The sequence below is a fragment of the Notothenia rossii genome (genome assembly GCF_949606895.1).
Source record: "Notothenia rossii genome assembly, chromosome: 2".
Lineage (NCBI taxonomy): Eukaryota > Metazoa > Chordata > Actinopteri > Perciformes > Nototheniidae > Notothenia > Notothenia rossii.
In genome coordinates, this window is record NC_136904.1 from 70,268,099 (window position 1) to 70,290,309 (window position 22,211).

General features: G+C 39.4%; 1 protein-coding gene across 1 annotated transcript in view; it reads left to right on the top strand.

The window, feature by feature from the left end:
• The window catches only part of LOC307029668 (polycystin-1-like protein 2), a 34,684-nt gene extending 12,742 nt beyond the window's left edge, over positions 1-21,942 (top strand). Inside the window, exons 15-22 of the mRNA XM_079665747.1 lie at positions 1,208-1,538; positions 2,393-2,526; positions 2,709-2,836; positions 4,036-4,196; positions 10,974-11,184; positions 11,742-11,843; positions 18,304-18,435; positions 21,360-21,942. Coding sequence (XP_079521873.1) covers positions 1,208-1,538; positions 2,393-2,526; positions 2,709-2,836; positions 4,036-4,196; positions 10,974-11,184; positions 11,742-11,843; positions 18,304-18,435; positions 21,360-21,533 — 1,373 coding nt within the window. The 3' untranslated portion in view covers positions 21,534-21,942. The remainder of the gene's footprint in view (positions 1-1,207; positions 1,539-2,392; positions 2,527-2,708; positions 2,837-4,035; positions 4,197-10,973; positions 11,185-11,741; positions 11,844-18,303; positions 18,436-21,359) is intronic.
• Positions 21,943-22,211: the final 269 nt, after the last annotated feature.

Sequence of the window (22,211 nt, forward strand, 5' to 3'; positions counted from 1 at the left end):
TCGAGTTAAAGCAGCTTTTCTTTGTTTTGTTTGTGTTTTTGTAAGACCAATGATGTTTAGTTCCAAAAGTGTGGGATGCATAAACCTTGGTTGCCCTCCAGAAAACGTCCTTCTCTCATGCTTTGGAATTTAATAGCAAATACCTCCAACGCAGAGGAGCAGGATGTTTTTTTATTTTTGCTCATTTCTTAGGAGATTAGACAGTTGGATATGTAAAGTTCTTCATGTAGGATAATGCCAGAAGGAGCAATTACCAGGAGCCAGATGCTTCATGTTACCAAAACATACTCACTGAATAACCTTCTTTTAATGGACATTACTGCATGACTCTAATGGTTATGGGTTTTACTTTACCCAGTACTAAATGAGAAGAAAATCCCCTTAGACATTAGTTGTTTTGAAGCAGGTCTTGTGTTATCTTTGTTTAACTGTACATCTACTTTGGCTCTTTTTGAAGACACATCACAGTGTATTACAAGTTCATAACTTTCTATGTAACCTTTGTTTTGTGTATTGCTATATTGCAAAAATGAATCCCGAACTGCCCTGGATTGGTCACCATATGAGTTCCTATTTGACGTGCAGTTGAAAGTACAAGAGAATTTATAACTCTTTTGCAATATCAATTTATTAATACCATAAATAACAAAACTCTCAGACAAAAAATTGGGCTTTTGTTAACTTTATTACATTCAGTGTGAGATCCCACATCTAAGTATCATGATCCATACACAAATCTGATAAAATGTGTAACACAAGTTGACCAAATTACATACATCATCAATACAAATACGAAGTGTCTGTCCGGCTTGATATGATCATTAATTTACACAACTGATATTACATTTGTGACGGTGTTATGGTATAACATGAACTTGTTCAACACATCAATATGTTAGTTGGTTAAATAACCCAGTAGTCAAACAATGAAACTGAGTCAAAACATTGGTCAACCCATTAGTTAAACTTTGCACACTATAATATAAGTGCTTTATTAAACCGATTGATTTGTATTTATCTGTAAACTTAATAACATCATCAATGTTATTCAGTAACAATTGCATGTGGCGAAATTGTCCTTGGCTTTGACCCAATTTAATCTTCAAAATCTTTGAATATGTGACATATAGAGACCACACACTTAACTTTCCATAAGCACTGCCGCAGAACAATTCCCAAAAATTAACTTTAAATGTTTCTGTTCCAGGATTTATTACAGATGGAAACTCCAAGCTAGTAGGTAACGCCCGCCTCCGTCAACTGAGAGTGCAGAAGAACTCCTGTCAAATTGCAGGCTACATGCAGCAGTTTGTACCAGACTGTCACGCTCCATATTCATGGGACTTGGAGGATATGGGCTCCTATGACCCTGGCTGGAACCATTTGGTTAAGGAGAATGTCTCTAGAAGCACCTTCAGCCCATGGACGTACCAAACACAGACTCAGCTCAGGGCTCATCCTTTCTGGGGCAACATGGTACTTTACAGGGGAGGTGGCTTTGTAGCGGAAATCGGCCCGGATTCACAGAACGCCAGCCGGTACGTACATTAGCAAAAAGGGAATGAATCATTACAAGAACAATAGATAATCTCCATTTCTTTTTTTTCTTTTTTACTGGCCCACAAGTTTTAATTATCCTCAGTTGGCAAGTAGGTTCAGTACCCCTTAGATTTTATAAATAAATATATTGACATTGACATAAGCCAGCTTTGACCGTGAAATACTCAGCAATAACAGACTGATCTTGAAATGACCTTTACTCTCAGTCATTCATGTCCTGCCTGACACTTGTTGTGAAGGCTGCTTCTAGGCTGCTTAACCAGCACTTCACAACCTGCAATGGCTGCCATTTCATAATTATTTTCGGATCCACCAAATGTTATCAAGTTCTGAATGGATGTGCCCTCCCCATTTGACATACCAAGCCTCCACTATAGCCTCCACTATAGCCTCCACTATAGCCCTATAGCCCTATAGCTCTTTGTTATTTCCACACTGGCCGCCTAGTAATCCCACAATTCCACTACAAAGTTGATTATACCTTTGCGGCCACCGTCCCTAGACTTCGCCACAGTTGCATTTTGGATCAGACGTTTGAATTCTGCCCTCCTGTTTTATACAGTTACCTGGACATTTTATAGATGTTTGTTTCTATGTTATTGGCAGCCATGTTTTTACTAGGCTTTGATGTGTCTTTCATATTGTATATGTTGTTTACCACTTTAGAGACCTTTGGTTAACCTTGTTAGTTTGGAAATGATCTACATAAATGAACTGAACTTTTCAATACACATTTGTTTATAAAAATCAAAGGATGATGTAAGCTGAAATATTGTGCTTTATAGGATCACGTAAGAAGGCCTTCAGTAAAAACATTCTCCTTCATTCACAGCACCCTTGAGTATCTGTTCAGGAACACTTGGTTGGATGCATACACAAGGGAAATCTTTGTGGAGTTTACCGTTTACAACGCTAATGTGAACCTCTTCTGCATTGTCACACTCTTGCTTGAGACAACAGCTGTAGGTAAGGTTGAGTGCTTCCCTTAAAAGGTGCAAACATTGTGCTATCATAACTTTGCTAAGGGGAATTGAATACAGATGTATAACACTTCACCAGTCTCTGCATGTAAAAACGTACTGTCAGATTCTGTTTCTTCTTGCAAACTGTAATTATAACTAATAAAGGTGTTTCTGATAATTTTTTAGGAGCTTTTCAATTCTATAGTGAGTTGCAGAGTGTTCGTCTTTACCAATCAACTGGTGGTCTTCACATCTTTGTCTTGGCTGCTGAGATCATATACCTGCTTTTCATCCTCTATTACATGTTCCTGCAGGTACACGACCACAACAAAATATTGTTCCACTTCCCATGAATTGCTTGTCTCTTTGTTTTTCATGTCCCTATTTTATTACAGGTAATAAGACAGGCAAGGGCTTTCTATTTTCACTGAGTGATTCACAAACACTAAACTGTGACTGAACTGATAATAAGCGGTCAAGGCTCATTAGCCTGTTCACATGAACCCAGTCACCCTAGTCTGATTTCCTTTTTGGTTTTCGAACAATTTTCCATCATTGAAGAGTGTTTGTGACAGAGCATAGTGAGATTAATCTTACAAGTTGATATTAACATATCATCTTACCACAGACTTACATGTGTTGACATTGTTTACTCAGCAAATGTTAATTTGCTTGTTAATTCCGAAGAGCAATTCACAGCCGACCCAGAGCACCACACTATAACACTATATTGTCTCACGTAGTAAGTGTATTCGAGGAAATAAATACTGACGACATGAACGCTAATGTGTTGATGCAATACTGATGTTGGTGTGAGGATATAATAACATGAATCTTTCTGTGTGTTTTCCTCCTTTAATGGCTTTAAAATCATTGTTTCTTTTTCATCTACAGCACAGCTTGTGCAGCGCTGCGTCTTAAGTTAATTATACTTCATCTTAGAGCCATTTTGATATTTTTTTGTGTCTGGTATCCACCATTCCAACCCTAGCCATAATAATGTTACATTGTGTGTCCTTCCTTCAGCCCCTTGAGACTGGTATTTGGATGCAGGGGATAGAAAAAACATGGACTTATTAGTGTTTTGTTTCAGCAACACCTGCAAAGCAATATTTATTTAATTACAGCACTTGACAACATTTAATACAGGATATTTTTGCACACTCCTTTGAAGATCACTTGGAAGTTTGGATATCAAACAGCATTGAGATCAAAGTATTGTGAGCAGTCACTCAGAAATACTGCATACAAATCAGTTTGAATACATGCATATTGCAGTAACTGTTGACTGATTTCAAAACAAGAAAACCATTAATCTTTCCTTTCGTATTACCAATATAATAAAAGAAAACATGTTTTCTTAAAAAACTAAATCCCAAATATCATTTAAAAATAATGTTGCCTACATAAAGAAAGTATTTAGTGGAAGATGTTAAGCTTTCATAATTAACAGAGTCTTGCATACAAACAGGTTAATGTCCCATATGAACATCTCTCTTTCTTTTCCTCCAAGGCCAAATTAATGAAGCAGCAGCGGTGTGCTTACTTCAGGAGCACGTGGAATCTTCTTGAGCTTTCTATCATCTTACTGAGCTGGAGCACCTTGGCCATCTACATTAATAGGACCCTGCTTGGGAACCGCGACATAACCTACTACCAAAATCACAAAGACCAGTAAGATAATCCATGCCTCAAAAACCTGAGGTCCAACCTTACATTTATCTCGTATTCTATGACAATTGTCAAGCAAACACCTTTAATGGCGTACAATGTATGCAGTTCGCTTTATATTGTGCTTAGGTGTTTACTTTCTAATGCTCATTATCCATGCCAGTGGCGAGCCGTGACTTTTATACCTAGGCCCTCTGACCTTCCCTCTTAAAAAGAAGAGATATTACGTCACAGCTTATACCTCAGCGGAATATCAAAACAGCGGCCCGGGGTGCAAAACGCATCAATGACAGCGACCCTCTACCACACAAAACAACACCATTTATATAAACACCTATCATGACAGGGCACCCACAGCCAAGTAACAATTACAAATGAATTAAGTCGGCACGGCGGCCCACATTGAAAATGACTTAGGCCTACTTTTGATGATCAAATCACTTAAACACAAAGTCCATCCTCCTGTCCTTTTGGATGAAGCACTTGCGGGTCATTCAGCTGATCCTTTGCCACTCCAGTTTATCATTGTAACTCAATCTTGAAAATGACTCGGTTAATAATTTTGCAGCGATGTCATCACTATCACTGAAGTGAGCCATCATGAATCATAAATCTATTGATCATAAATCTATCGATTAGATTTATGATTCGAAAATAATAAAAGTAGGGTAGACATGTGGATATTATCCGGCTGAACGAAACGTGCGTTTATCTACAGTAACAGGTTCATTTTCCACAGACCTTATTTCGAGCTATTTTCCAAAATCCTACGGAGAAATCCCATTGCTTTCTGTCGAAGGAATCCGAGCGCGGCTTACTTCCGGGTTTAAGGACGCGTCACTGCACCACTTGCATAGACCTCACAGCGGGCGGAACTTGTCATAAATCCGCGAAAATAAAGCCCGCCCATTTAGAGGGAAGATATGATTGGTCAATTGTACTGTCATTTGACATTACTCTCTCATTGAGTTACTATAGCTGGCCCTCTGTGAATGTAGAGAGGGACCAACAAGCTCTCCCGTCTTCACATAACTAACAGAGACGGCATTTAAGAAGCAACTTGCAGGTTGTTTTTTTACTACATTTATGCTTAACCTCGCCTGAAAATTAAAATTAAAAATGTTAATGCAGGATTTGATATGTTTTACAAGACATAAGGGCAGGAATTCAGAGGAAAAGGAGCCGTTTTGAGCTTTGCTACTAAAAACTGCTTTTTTTTAACGTCATACGTCAAACGCGTCATATTACGTCACATGGGGGAGTTAACTTTCTCGGACTCGTTCTCTGCCCAATCCGCAGTAGTAGTTTGTAGTTGGTTTGAGCGGTTGTGATTTAGTGAGTTGGTATTTTTTCGCTAATTTTACATTGTATTTCACCATTTGTAATCATGGTGAGCTTGTGTTTGTGCAGGTTGCACAAACTCAAGCCTGTCAGGGCATCGAGTCCACAGTTTCCCTCACGGGAAAAGGACCGGAGCAAGCGTTCGTTCCTGGGTGCGTTGTGCATCCACCTCCCTGCAGCACATACTCCGTCTCCACAGCTTTATCAAGAAACCTTATTACATCTCTCTCCCCTCCGGTACACGGCAGCGTAAGACACACTGTAGTGTGGAGTTGCATTAGGTAACGCTGTGGTGGCTGTACTGCTCCAGCCGTCTCCTTTGTGTTTGTTGGTTTCCCCCTGTCTGTGTTGTTTGTGTGGGCGTGGTGGCTGTCACTCCTGGCTCCCGGCTCAACCTCCACTCACCTGCTGCAATCAGCTGTGCACCCTCCCCGACTATACACCTGCTTTCCATCAAGCCATTTACAACGGCATATCAACGGAGGCTCCACAACCTTTCTCCGCCAGATCGTCAAGTATCAGCCGTAGGCCTATCTCGCGTCTCTCCTCCGGTACACAGCACCGTAGTGTGGAGTTGCATTAGGTAACGCGAGATACGGCTGATACTTGCGCTTTAGTTTCTGTTATTGATCAGTATCAACATTCCTGCCAGTAAAGTTACTATATTATCAATTAGTGATGGCGAGATGAAGCCTTATGAAGCTTTAAAGCTTTCCAGCCAATTGGTTCGCAAAAGGGTTCATCTCATGAGGCTTCATCATGGGCTTCATTTGAACACAAACCCCCTGTTGGTCAAAGTGTGTAAAACAGGCAGATTGGACATATCAACAGTGTGCTCTGTCTCATACCGAGTTCCCAATGAGTAAAGCCTTACAATAACTCGAACATAAAATCATATGTTCATGTTAACAATATTGTTTTTATTCCAGTTGATTGTGATTTAAAAGCCTAAGGAGGCTCACATTGCAAAGAGGGATTTGTATTCCTTAGTAATATTCATAAACTTAACCATGTTGTAGCCTGAGCTGCAACTGCTTTCCAGCTGAGCCACACACATTTCGAATCTCCCTGAAAACACTGTAACATATTTATTCCTGTATCTATTTATGTTTTTATTCCTACATTTATTTATGCTTGTATCTATTTATACTTATGACATGTTCCGAACCTCTATATAAGTGAGGTTCTGAGCTCTTTTAATTCCATCGTGTCACCAGCGGGCCCGGGTACAGGAGGGGTAATATGGTACTTATTATGTCACCATGGGTATTATGAGCGTTGTGGTTCAACCGATCTGAATCGCTTCCTGAAGCAGTCACGTGGTATCGACAGGCAGCGAGGCTTCGTTTGTCATCGATGACGTCACTGATACAAAACGATACAAGCCTCGATACAAGCTTCACAAAAAGCTTCGGGGATTACTCGACACACGCTCCGAAGCCTCGGCGCAATACGTAACATCACTATTATCAATACTACTTTAGTTATAGCCTGATATATGATTGCTAACTTTACAATGTTGTGATGTGACTGACGTTAGCTAACATGCTAACGCCGGTCACTCACCAAGACAGCTGCTCTGTTCTCAACTGGTTCTGCACACACCAAAGCTCCATTTCTCTCCGATGGCCGTTATTTTTTCTAATCCTTGGCTCCTGGTCTCTTGGATGCCTAGCAGGCTCATAATTATAATCATATGCATTCGAATATATATTTTCAACCTCTTCTGTTTCAAAACTAGCATCGTGATCCATGTTTATTCATGCGTTAGACCGGTGTCAGTACACGATTGGCTCAGGTGCATATCCGTCGCATCCGTCATCCGTGATATGACGTCATATCCGGCGTCATTTTCGCGGGCTTCTCTGCGTCAACCGTCAAAGTAACATCATTACGTTGTATGACATTGCATTTAACGGACACTTTTATCCAAAAAGCGACTTACAATAAGTGGATTCGACTTTTATCCAAAAGCGACTTACAATATATATTGTCTTTAACTCATTCCCCAACAATATAAATCAAATATATGATTAGTTTTTGAAAATACCTTTTGCTAGATCAAATTTAACAATGGAAGTGTCCATCGTTTTTTATGATACAAATGTAATTTATGTTAACAAAAATACACTGTAATAAAAACTAGGTTTACATTTTGCTCATGCTTTTCTAGGACAAATTTAAATGAAACATTTTTTCATTAATGTTTATTATTTTTAATCTGTCATATAATAATCAAAGCCCTGAAGGAAATAAAGCAATTTAGCAGCAATTGAAACACAAGAACCACACATCCAAAAGTATTTCGCTGTGAAATATAGAGAGAATGAAACATCCATATAAATGACATAGAACAGATATAAACACAAAGCAAATACAAATAATTACCAGTCACTATTCATGAAATACAGTATATCCCAAAAATATATTGACGAAGTGACGCTGCAGAACATGTACAGAACTTATTTGTGAGTATAGCACAGAGTACTTGTTGCAGTTGCTGCATGTAGTCTGTGTCTTGGAGTCCTTTGAGGGTCCACAGAACTCACAGCTGGCTGTGGGGGTCTTCCAGAAGCTGACTGTGGGGGTCTTCCAACTGCTGGTTCTGAGTCAAGTTCATCTTCAAATTTGCTGTGAAATTCTGAGTTTATCTCCACATTATCCTCATCTTCAGAAATGTCTTCCTGTTCCACTTCACCGTGTTCTTCTTATGCAGGGGTGTCAAACTCAAGGCCAAATACGGCCTGTGACTTCATTTTATGCGGCCCCACAAGAGCTTGCAAAGAATATAATATGTTTATTATACGGTTACATGCCGCTTTACAGAAGCACGTTGCCCATAAACTACATGTCCCACAATGCATCTCAAATTTGACTTTTTTTCTCAGAATTTGACTTTTTTCCTCAAAATATTCTTTTTTTCTCAGAATCTGCCTTTTTTTCAAAATGTTACTTCTTTTCAAAATGTCATTTCTATTGACTTTTTTTCCAGAATGTGGCTTTTCTTTTTAAATCATTTTGTGACATTCTCACTGAAGAGACTTGCAATTATTTGCCCTAGACTTCTGCTTTCAGACGTAGTTAATTAGTTATTACCTTATCCGATAATAATCCAATGCAGAGGCAATAATGTAATATAATACATTATTTTATATATATTAAAAAGGTATATATGTTTTGATATACAGTCTTATATATAAAACTGGCCCTTTGAGCGCAACCATGATGCTAATGTGGCCCGAGATGAAATTGAGTTTGACACCCCTGTTCTAATGCATTCCACTCACTCTCATCCATTATTAGCTCCAAGGCTCTCTGAGCAGAATATCTTTTGGCCATTTTGTTGGTAGATAATTGAAGTTCTGCACTACACTGTTACTACACTGAGGTTATGTCTCTGTTTAGTCCCTCCTCCGGCGTGCAGGTGGAAGATCTAAAATGTTTATAATGTTCTAGGATAGTTTTGTGTACACACTACAAAGAGTAAAGATCAAGGGAAAACAGGATCGAACAGCTTCTCTATGCATACGTGTGTGTGTGTGTGTGTGTGTGTGTGTGTGTGTGTGTGCGTGCGTGCGTGCGTGCGTGCGTGCGTGCGTGCGTGCGTGCGTGCAAGAAACATCCAGTATTAACCTTACTGTTTTTTACTAACAGTAACCAACTAATAATTTTCATATTTCAAAGATCAAATGTTTCCTTGTCTGAAAGGAGAAACCTGATTTTAAAACAACATTTTCAGTGTGTGACTTGAAAGATAAGTTCTGATAAATAATAAAACCTAGATATGTGTATGTAGTGACCCTTTCAATGTCATTCCCTTGAACAGTGCAAATGTTGGGCCGAAAATAAGTTAACTTGTTGCCATTTGGGAATATCATGACTTTGGAGTTGTCTGCATTTAATACTAACTTGAGTTGAGATAAATGGGATGGAAGAACATCAAAGGCAGACTTGACGCACACCCTCTCAAATCAAATCAATCAGATCAAGTGTTATTTCTATAGCACATTTATAAACGATTTTTGGTTGAGCTAAAGTGCTGTACAAATAATAAAAATACCCTACAGTAAAGACATTTTACAGCTAATACAACAGCAGTTTGTTCAGAATATCAGCAATTTCTATAGCACATTTATAAACGATTTTTGGTTGAGCCAAAGTGCTGTACAAATAATAATAATAAAAATACCCTACAGTAAAGACATTTTACAGCTAATACAACAGCAGTTTGTTCAGAATATCAGTATGAGAAAAACGACACCCTCCTTAGACCCTCACATCGTACAAGGAAAAACTTCCAGAGAAAACCCACAGTTTAAAGGGAAAAACTAACCGCTAGCCGCAAAGCTAGCATCACAGCCACACTCCGTTTTCGGAGACTTTGCACCGTTACATGCAATGTCATACAACGTAATGATGATACTGTGACCATATTTTTGACTGTGACGGTTGACGCAGAGAAGCCCGCGAAAATGACGCCGGATATGACGTCATATGACGGATGGCGGATGCGACGGATATGCACCCGAGCCGATCGTGTACCCGAGCCGATCGTGTACTGACACCGGCCGCTCTCCCCCTTGTTTGCCCCATGTTACGTCACGACGCCAGATGTCATTGTAGTGTATATTTCTGTATATTTTTTGGAAAATCTAGTGTATTCATCATTTTCCTACACATTTATTCACTGGTGTCTCTAACCTGCAAGTTGCTCTTTAACCCTTCACATTCCAATAGAAACTGAACAGGAAGATTCAAAGGATTTATTTCTTTGGAAATGTTATTTTAAATACAATTAAATCAAGTCATTTTGGTAAAACTAATGAAAAATGTAACAACAAAAAAATATAAAAAATAATATTTAAAAAACAACACAAAAAAATTATGTTTTCAAATATTATTTTTTAGAATATCTTAGGCCCTCACAGAGGGCCTAGAGGGCCCTGACTGCTCGCTACTGATCCATGCTAGAGGCGTTAGGGTTATCGCATTAATATTAATTTCTGTATAAATTATGTTGTAACCTGATACCTATTAATCCTAGAATTTGAATGATCCCCTGATATTTCCTTTAGAGCCAACTTGACGTTCAAATTTGTGATTTCCAGTGAAATGTCTCAACAACCTTTGGATATATTTAGCTAATATTTGGATTAATTTAATGCTAGAAATGTTACCATGTTAACATTCTCTACTAAGATGTTGAAAAATGTAAACCTTTAACTTTTCAGCATTTTTATTTAAGAGCATGTTAGCATGCTAATGTTCACATAAAGTGTAATAGAGCCTGTAACATGGCTGTAGACTCTTTGTGTCTTGTTGTGTAATTCTTTGCTTTCATCTTGACTTCTGTAATGATGACACATTTTCAGTGCCATAAATAATAAGGTACTCTTTTTCTCCTATTTGTGATGGATCACATTTTCACTGTGTACACAGATTTGCTAATTTTTACGAGACAGCCTCAGCAGACTCATTGCTCCAATATATGATCGCCTTCCTAGTCCTGCTCTCCACCTTCAAACTGTGGCACCTACTCAGGCTGAACGCCAAGATGAACATGCTCACCGCTGCACTGCAGCGCGCCTGGAGTGACGTATCCGGATTGCTTCTGGTCAATGTGGTCATGTTTGTGGCTTACTCCATTTCAGTATGTATCTTCCCTTTACCTCCACCTTTCCCTCACACAAAGATCAGAGTCTTTATGGCTCTTATTTAATTCAATGTTAAGCATGTTAAGTAATTTGGGGTTTAAATAATACTATGACATGGAATCTTTCTCAAAATGTTAAAACATTTGGATTACTTTTGAAGTCCTGTATATCGCTGGATCTGTTACTAAATTACACACTTTAAAAAAGGGAGTTCAGTTTAAAATTCTTAAATTGTATTTAGTTTACCCGGCACAGTAGTAGGGTGAGTACAATATGTATCCTTAGATCTACTGACATTTTAAATACATTTATTAAAATAATGACCGTGTGTATTGGGGTTATTGTGCAGTGATGGTGTTTTGGGAGGTTGCACTTAATATATTGACACATTAAATGTTTTCTCATTTATAGTACATGTTTTCTATGGTTAAAATGGCAATATATGAATGACCAAACATCAGTCCATTACATCCAAATGTATATATTAAATTAAATTAGAAAGTCACGATTTCAGACATTCCTTTTGTTGATGTAATGGTTTCTCTTTCTTCAGAGCAACGTGATTTACGGCTGGAAGGTATCCTCCTATAAAACTTTGACAGATGCTCTCCTGACCCTCATCAGTTTGCAGATAGGCATCTTTAATTACAACGAGGTATACAAACTCTTCCCACTACTCACAGAGTTGCAATGGAAAATACTTACAAAATACTGTTCAAAAGTTTGGAATCACCTGTTACATAGATATATTTTTCTTTCTAATAATAATATCCACTTATACACTTTTATAATTATTAATAATATAATATAATTTAGATGCCAGATGTATACTATTACTTAAATTAACATCGTTTTAGCCCCAAAAGAAGAGCGTTATGATTCAGTGTTGTAGGACAATGGATATACTGTTGGAACCAGCTGCAGTTCACTCATGCGGCTTTCACACCAGCTCTTTTCCCGTTCTAGCTCCGTGCTAGAGCTTTTCTGGTTCAGCTCCGGTTTCCCTTTTCTGCTCCCGCTTTATTCACACCACCCAGAGCCCAACTGGTGCTGCCACTGCTGCGTCATGACGTCACCGTTTACATCGCTGATTTGCTCCTCGACGGCGTTACGGCACTCACAACAACAACAACAATGGGGGACTGCGTTGGGTCGATGATCGTGTTGCTTTTAATCACACGAAGCCAGATTAAATTAAATAAGGACTTCTCCAACCTTATGCTTTTCTCCAGAGTGCCGTGGTTCATTGTTCATTAATGTGTTTCAGCTGCATTTACCGACCGCTGCAGTGCTGGCTGCTCTTCCACGGGAGTTTATTCTCCCGTTAGCTCACACTGCAGCGACTGCTCTAAAGTATTCACTTTCCGACTGTCACACAAGCAGCTGATACATATCCCCAGTTCCCCTTAAGTGAATGTGTGTCACGGCCTGTCCACACAGCGGCGTGCGTTGACGCTTCACCATTCACTTTGAATGGGGTGACGTCACTTTTCGCCGAACTGCATCGTGGGAAGCGACGTGGAGCGTTGCTGGCGTGGCTCGCTGCAAAAGTTGAGCAATGTTTAACTTTTGACGCCTTTGACGAATCATATGCCAGTACAAGCTCTAGCCAATCAAACCGCTGCTTGTGTGTCAGGGGCGTGAGATTCATGTGATTGGTTGTGGGTCGAGTTTCAGACACGCCCGCCGGCAAGTGTCAACGCACGCTGCTGTGTGGACGGGCCGTAAGTCTGAATTGACGCTGTTTGGCATCACAACGCTGTTATGAAAGTTTCTCTGGTATAAAATGTGTGATGTTAGCATAGCAACCGAAGCTAAACTCACTACTTGCTATCCTATTGTGGCGTAAACCGTTTTCTACAGGCACATTTTACCGCCATATTTTTATTATGATTCTACTTGTGATAGTCGGACACGACAACCTTTGAGGCAAATGTATTGATTCCATCCGATAGCTGCTATAATACAAAACAAACATCTGCCTCTCTCTACAGTGATCAATAACAGTGAACGGATGGTCAAAGTAAGGTACAAATAAACAGACTCACACGAAGCCTGGTTAGTGTTGCCTGACTTTATAAAGTGTGTTTTTTTTTATAAGTGTGTGGTTGCCTTCTAGTCACTTTGCTCAGCACTACTGCTTGTAGGCAGGCATGACGAGACTCTTCAGTCGACCCATGTTCAGGGCAGGTGGGTTTAGTTTCATGCACGCCTCGACGTAAGAGAGACGTAAGCGACGACCCCTCTTAGCTCCGAAGCTCTTGCCTCTAGACCGACAATTTTTTGGAGCTGGAAGTGAACCGGATTCCGGAGCTAATACCTCATTCACACCAACAGTGTTTCAGGGCCGGTTCGGAGGTGGAGCTCGAAAAGCACCGGGTTTTCCTCTTCACACCGCAGCGGAGCAGCCTCTTAGCTCCGGAATCCGGTTCATTTCGAGCACCAAAACATTGTCCGGCCAGAGAAAAAGCACCACATACGTCACGCTGACGTCGAGGCGGGGGCGGGGGCAGGGGCGGGATAAACTCCTGAACAACAACAAAAAGACGGCGTTTTATCCAGTTTGTACACAATGATGGAGAAACTTAACAAGCAGCAGTGGTCCACTGAAGAGACCAGCTACCTACTGGGAATCTGGTCTTCCGAAGAGGTACAGAGGAAGCTGGAGCACAATCGGCCACTGTCGTTTTTGTCGGTGTCAGCTGTGAGGGGTTTCCGCGCGGTTTGGCTTTATGAAGCAGGCACGCAAACGGTAACATCATGACGCAAACGATAAACGTTTGATAAACGATAACGCAATGACGCAGCCAGGGTTGGGAGGATTACTTTGTAAATGTAATCAGCTACTGATACTGAATACATGGCTCTGAAAGTAATCCGAATACAGTTACAGTTACGTCTTAAAAAAGTAACGTTACTTTTAGATTACTTTTGGATTACTTTCTTTTTCCATAACAGATGGGTATGTTTTGGTGAACAGGAGACACAAAAAGCAAAAGGAAACTGAACGTGTTTTTACTGTTTTAATGGCTTATGAAGAGCACAACTGAAACACAACATCTGAAACGATGTAACAACATAATAAACTTGTTGGGAATGCAGCTTGGGATGTGAGGAGTGAGGGACACGTCTTAGAACGGGCGTGTCGCTTTCTGTCCTGCAAGTGTTGGCAGGACATTAATTAAAATGTCGAACTCAGACTTCATTTTAAGGACATTTCGGCCAGGGGTGTATTTTTGTTTAAGCACCGGATTGGCAAAACAGGAGAGTGTGTGCACCAGTCTGCCTTGATCTATGAATTCATGTCCGTGACACTCACAGTATCTGCTGCCCGCAGCTGTTTTATAGAAGGAAAACCTCCTTCACTTCATGAAATATCTGCAGCGCCAGGAGGCAGCTGGAGGATTAAATCAGCCCCAGAAGAGGAGCGCACAGTGCCTTTCACGCACCGCCTTCACTGTGTTTAGCTTCAGAATCATTAGAAAGGCTAAAGAGCGGTGTGGCTGATGTGTTTTAACCACACACACCTCAACACACACCTCAACACACACACACACACACACACACACACACACACACACACACACACACACACACACACACACACACACACACACACACACACACACACACACACACACACACACACACACACACACACACACACACACACACACACACACACACACACACAGAGAAGCTGTTCGATCCTGTTTTCCCTTGATCTTTACTCTTTGTAGTGTTTACACAAAACTATAGAACCTAGAACATTATAAACATTTTAGATCTTCCACCTGCACGCCGGAGGAGGGACTAAACAGAGACATAACCTCAGTGTAGTAACAGTGTAGTGCAGAACTTCAATTATCTACCAACAAAATGGCCAAAAGATATTCTGCTCAGAGAGCCGGCTGTACCTTTAGTAATGAATATTAAATGTTGTGAGGAAATCTTTCCACCAATAATTCCAAAATGTATTCACTTCAGGTTTACGAAAGTAACTGTAATCAGATTACTCGTTTTTCAAATGTAACGCGAGCTGAATACACTTACTTGATTTTTGTATTCTGATTACGTAACGCCGTTACATGTAATCCGTTACAACCCAACCCTGGACGCAGCACCAGTCGGACTCTGGGCAGTTTGAAAAGAGCCGGAGCTAAACCGAAGAACCGGTTCTGAACCTGAAAAGCTCTAGCACGGAGCTTGAACCGGAGTTGCATTGGTGTGAATGAGGTACTGTATAAGAGCCTCTGCGGTGTGAACAGGAAAAAACGGTACTTTTCAGGCTCCAGCTCCGAGCCGGAGCTGAAAACGCGTTGGTGTGAAAGGGGCATCAGTGGTTAGATTGAGTGGGTTAAAAAAACGTTCATTTTATAATATGTTCAGCTCGAATTCCATTATCTAATTTAGATTGTGTTGAGTGTAGAGTGACCTTCTATTTATATTGTACAACATGTCTGTCGATCCAGTCCATCTAGTTGTATTTATTACTCTGCACTTGACATTGAAAGAGTAACCTGTTCCCATTCAAAAGAGTTTATTTAACCAATGCTGTTTTTATTTATCTCGTTCTGGCCTTTAAATGGTCCCATACCCCAGGGGCGGATCTACAGGGGGCAAGGGGGAGCAGCTGCCCCCCCCCCCTCCACTGTAGAGCCTTGTCCCCCAGCTGCCCCCCTAACTTTTGTTTCCCTAAAACTGTACTTGTAGAAACAAACCTACACTATTTCCACAAGCTTCTCAAGCAACGAAACAAGCAGTACATTAATTAAAAGTGAATAATTTTAAATATAATTTTAGGCCCGTTAAAAACGTAGCTATGGCCCTGCATTAAACTGCGGAGCGGCGTTCACACAGACCGCGGCTCACACAGCTGCAGAGAGGGAACGAGCTGTCCGAGCACCTGAAGGTGGATCAGCTTCCCCTGGGAGCATTTCCCCTTCCACTAGTTTTGTTTTTACTAAAGACGAGAGCTTGAAACAAAATATTAATAAAACGCTGCCGTTGGAATCGATAGCGTTTAACAGACGGTCGCTGTTTGGGACGTTGCGTTACAAAATACTACGCAGGCAGCGCTAGCTGGGAGATCGATCACTTTATTTGCTAAACTATGAAATCCACGTAAATTACACATCACAGCAATGAGGCCAGCTAAATTACACCATACATCCTTTACCGTCAAACTGGATCTAAACACAGCTGCCTGTGTGCGTTTGATAAATACTTTCTTATGTTATATTTATTATATGCTACTTAGCTACATGGCCCTAACGTGTAAAGTTATACAAGTACCAGTGCTTTTCACAAGTAGACTCTTGCAGGCCACAGTAGCTGGAGTGATTTAACAACAACAAAAAGACATATCTGAGAAGTGATCAGGACGAACAGAAAGAGGAAAAGGAAAATAGATATGAAGAGACCAGGAGGGTCAGAACAGGAGGAAGCCAGGAGGAGATGAAGACATTAGTGAAGAAGAAGAAATGTATGAGGAATAAAGATGAAGTGTCAGAAAGAGGTACAGAGGCAGGGATCAGGAGGCAGATGAGACTCCAGCTGGACCACATGGTATGTTCTTATTCTCCTTGCTTACATATTCCATTACAGCAGCACAATCTAGCGGCTCTTAGTATTGACCAATATGTATTGAAATGTGTTGCTGCACAGGTCACCTTTAGCTCTCTTAAGAGATGGGTGATGTCATTTGTGTACTTAATTATAACTAAGTACTTTTACTGTGGGCCTACTTACAGTAAGCGGAATTCTGAGTATTTTCTGAATCGGGTGCCCTTCGGGTCTTTACATCTTTGAAAAATGAAACCAAAATGTTTGATCATAACATCTGGTAGTGGACTACTTACATGTTCCCACCTCAGGCACAAAATATAAATAATGACTCGGAATTTCCTTGAAAAAAAGTGACAGGGTTGAAGTTTTTGACAAAAAGTAGCCATGAAACCTTGTTTAGCTAAGATATGGCACCACATGGAAGTTAAGGACATTACAAAATTGTAATATTTTGCAAAATTATTGTTTATTTTGTAATAAACAATTATTTACTATTTTTAATTCATATAATAGAGTTGAAATGTTGAGCTTGTCAATCTTAATCTGACAATACAAAAACTGAAATATAGGTAAGAGAAGACACTGACACTTGCCTTTCTTTGCCATCTTTGCTTCAAAAGACTTCTGTGATGTAATTCCCTCAATGCAGATGACACATGGACTGATCCATTATTTTAATAGGAGGGTAAATGGTATAGCGTGACAGGGTTGAAACAAACTGAGGGACGTGTGTCAATATTGCAATTTCATAGATAATTCAAGTATTTTTTCAGAATTTATTTTTGATCAGTTAAAATTGACAAGCATATCTGATCATATTAACAGCAACATTTTGGGATAAGTGGCCATTTTGATTTGTTTAATATTAAATTAATATGTAATAATGTTTTGTGAGGACATGCAAATATGTCTGTTGTCTAATACTAAGACAACCAATTTTTTTAAAACAAAAAAAAAATATATATTTAGTTTTACATTGTAATGCAAAACAACCTGTTCTATTAATTAATTGCCTTAAAATACATTTTGTAGTTTCCTTTCATTTAAAATTATTGAAGTAAGCTTGGGGGACTCAAAGGGCACCTGATTGTTTGTCTGAACACCTTGTTTATATTGTGCATTAAGAACACTTGTGTTAGGGCATGAATTAACAATAAATAGGTTACGGTACTATATACGTATACTGTATATACAGTATAAGATACCACGTACTGTCCGCCCTCCCATGCCACCCTGGCATGACCTCTTGCCCCCCCTTTGCCACCCCATGTAAAATATTCTAGAACCACCACTGCCATACCCTTTATACAAAAACACATCTTTGTCAGGGGTACTTATTTCAACCTTAAAGCATAAAAGGGGTTATCTTCTTAGCCATCGGACTGTGCTCAATCAAGCTTTTGATGCAGGCAATTCAAACTTTGGAATTTTTGTGTATATTTAACTCATGAGTGCAAACTGTTGGATGACTAACCATGTGCATGATTTGAGCTTTGTTCTGTATTATTTGAAACTGACATTGATATATTTGATGCACTGTTTGCCAGGTCTTGGACAACACCCCCGTGCTCGGTGGACTACTCTTTGGATCCTGTATCGTGTTCATGACCTTTGTGGTGCTCAATCTTCTCCTATCAGTGATTCTTGTTGCATTCCACCAGGAGCAAATATATCACAAGGTAACACCTATCACATACTGTATGTGTTGTTGTGGTTTAACTAATCAAGGTTTTTCGACTGAAATAATACATTCTAAAAGACTAAAGTATATCTTTGTCAAAAAAATGTTTTAGAGCAGATTATACTTTTTATGGCATACAAAATAATTTGCTAACTGTTTACAGCAGATATATGCTAATATTCGAGTAAGGGAGTTCTCTGGAACCCTTTTTTTAAGAAAGAGCATGCCATTTACAGTTAAGGCTCAAGCCACCTTGATGGAAGTGCTGGTGGGCATGAAACAAAGATTAATGCACAGAAAAAACTATTTATCTCGCAAACAGTTCAATAATCAATCAATCAATCAATGTTTATTTATATAGCCCAATATCACAAATGTTACATTTGTCTCAGTGGACTTCACAGTTTGTACAGAATATCAGTATGACAATACGACACCCTCTGTCCTTAGACCCTCACATCGTACAAGGAAAAACTTCCAGAGAAAACCCCACAGTTTAAAGGGAAAAATGGGAGAAACCTCAGGGAGAGCAACAGAGGAGGGATCCCTCTCCCAGGACGGACAGACGTGCAATAGATGCCGTGTGTAAATTGAAAAGATAATACATTTGCAACATAGGTAGTCCAAATGTTTTGAAATGCATGTGTGTATAATAAGAAGATGAATCCACGAGGATATCCATCCAGGACTTATGATCCAGGACCGCAGCCACGACTCAAGATCCAGGACTCGCAATCCATGACACAGGACCGCAGGATCATCCATGACTCCGGATCCCGGCGTCATGGAATAATAATAATGTAATGTCTCGCCTTAGCATGCAGTTTTTTCCGTCCGAAAAAGGTAGAAAGAAGAAGCTTAAGGGACATAAGCTGTATATCTATCAATAAACAGAGCCAAGATGAGATTCACTACATTCATCAATTGGTCAGAAACATACATTCCAGATAAATTCTATTGTTGCTCTCACGCGTCTGTATGTGCAACGAGGCAAAATATCATATCACTTTGAAATGTACATGTCAGTCTTTGATGCTACCAAGGCCAACAATATTCCTAGTCATACTGCACAGCCCAAAAGCAAGGATGGGATTCAAACATTCCAACAAGCAATTAACAGACCTTCTATATAGTTTCTTGACTATAAATACATCCATGTGTAAGGGATGGAATTTAATTGAACTAAAATGCCAGCTGCCTCAGTATGCCTCCTTAATGCTGGATCTTGCTGTCTACAGTAAAGTACAAGGCTGAATTCAAAGTTACCAAGTGATCCCCGGAGCTTTCACTTCCTCATTATGCTTCCTCACGCAAAGTTCATATGCGGCCAAGTCCAGACCCTTGTCAATCTTTACAGCCAAGAGAACAGTGTGAACACATTAATGGATCTGACTCCTTTCAATGTCCTGTCCTAGGTTGACAACTCCTATAGAAGACTCGGCTTTTGTAAAAGCGGCTGAAGGTTGGCGCCGCACACCTTTACTCTGCATTTCATGAATTGGATATACGTTTTTCAACTAGCATTTTAATCTCTAAGAGCTGAAGTTTATTTTGGAGTAGGCTCACCATCACATAATAATTGCACCAGAATGTGTAATTTAGTAAAACTAAAAAATAAATCAGTTTTCACGCTTTAGAAACATAGCTGAAGGTTATTCTGAAACATTTGATGGTTGTGGATGGAGCTGCAAAGCGTTCACTATGAATTAAATAAATGATAAATGATATGCTATACATCCTAAACCTTACCATAAGTCGAGAGAAACATTTACATCTAACAATCATGCTTACCTGTCAAGCATAATCACTGCAGGGGGCAACTCAACTGGTTGCAAAAAATGCTTGATTGTGTGGAAGTCTATTGATTTATACAAAATAGTATCACAAGTTAGTTTTTTTTGGCATTGCTACCGTGTAAGTGACATATTCTGACCACTGCATTATCCAGTTCCTCGTCAAAGTATGTTTCACAATTCATAAACATTAATTGCGACATTTCTATCACTTTAAAATGCCTTTTTAATTATTTGATTGATGATATTTGATTTCCTATACAGTCTATGGCAACAGTGTGTTAGCTGTTATTGTTTTTCCCCTTGTGTGTTTGTGTGTTATCATGGAAAAATGTTCTCCTAGAGACACTTGCTGTATCGAGACTTCCACAGAGGAGGCTTTGTGTACCTCACCTACGGTTTATATGTCTGAAGACAGATAAAGCTAATGCGATAGCATCATAGGAAACTTTATAGTTGTGTAGTTGAGATCAAATTGAAGGCTGAGTTTGAAGATGATGTTGTAGAAAGCGGAAAAGGGACCATTGCTCCCCCCCACACACACACACTCTCTAAAGCCCTTGATCAAATGGGTGTTACAGCTGGTATGGTGTGACCCAATTGCAAGATGGTCTCGAGATTAACTCAACACCCTACGTAGATATCTGGCAGTTCTTGAACCTGCTGAGAGGCTGGGGGTCTGTGATTTGCTGAGGAGTGAAGGGACATTTGTTCTAAGTGTGGTTAATAGTCTATGCCTGTTCTGTAATTTGTTTTAGATTAAAGCTGTATTGCTTTATACAGCTTTTAATAAACACTCCCTGCTCGATATTACACATGAAATTAGTGTAATTCAGTTGCATTTAATTGGAAAAAGATCTCCAAGCCTCTCTTCATTTCCAGGATGAAACAAGTTTTCCTTTTATACACAAGCAATGATACACCTGCAGTCAATGAAACACAATTGTTCCGTTGTCGTTCTTTGTGGGCTTTTATGTGTACTGAATTGCGCTCCAATTTTGCAATGTTGGTTGTTCACATTGTCTTGAAGTACATTTAATGTTCTCAGTGGTTAGAAGTGTCAAGACCATCCCTGCAATATTTCTTATCACTTCAAACATGATTTTGTCATCTGTTCTCTCTTTCCCAGCCCTCAGACGAGGAGGAGATTGTCGACCTGATGCTGAAGAAAATCTGCAGTCTTTTCGGGATCCCATATGAAAATACAAATGAAACCCCAGGGCCTGATCTGAACAAGGCTGATGAATCGACCATTAATAACAGCAAAAATATCCTTAATAATTCCTCAATTAATGTTTTTTAGACAGCTGACGATTCAGTTAAGGAAATGCACCAATATCAACAAGTTAATTTGTTCTTGGTTGTTACCTTACCTAATTAAAGATAAAGTTACACACTTTAGTATAACAATATCTCCAATTGACAAATATGTATTGAGAAGTAATCTTGATAACTTCTCAATATGGTTTCATCTGGTGAAACAGTGCAGTAGGAAACCACTCGCACTCTTTACATGGTAACAAAACAAGGTTATCTTACATACACACATGCATATATATTGGCAAAAGGTTTGGTGTACCTCATACTCTATTCAAAAAATCAAAAAACAAACAAAACGTTTGAATGTTAACTTGGCATTCATTACCTTGTAAAATAAAAGCACGTTGTATAATTTCGTACCTAAATACATCATAAAGATTTTAGTTGAACAGAAAGCAAAAATACATACCTATATGTTTTTTTTTTGTATGCTTTAATGGATAATTGTTAGCGTTTTATATGTATACAAAGTATATTATGCATATATGTGTTTGTGAGAATTGTAAAATGTAATGTGTTTGGTAAATTAAACAGCAGCAAGACAATATTACTCACCCTGTCTTTTTGTCTGTCCCCTGTACGGTTTGTTGATGTGTGCCAACAGCCATGGTTACTGTGGCAACAACAAGCCTGACATCCACTCTCTCAGAATACAGAATAA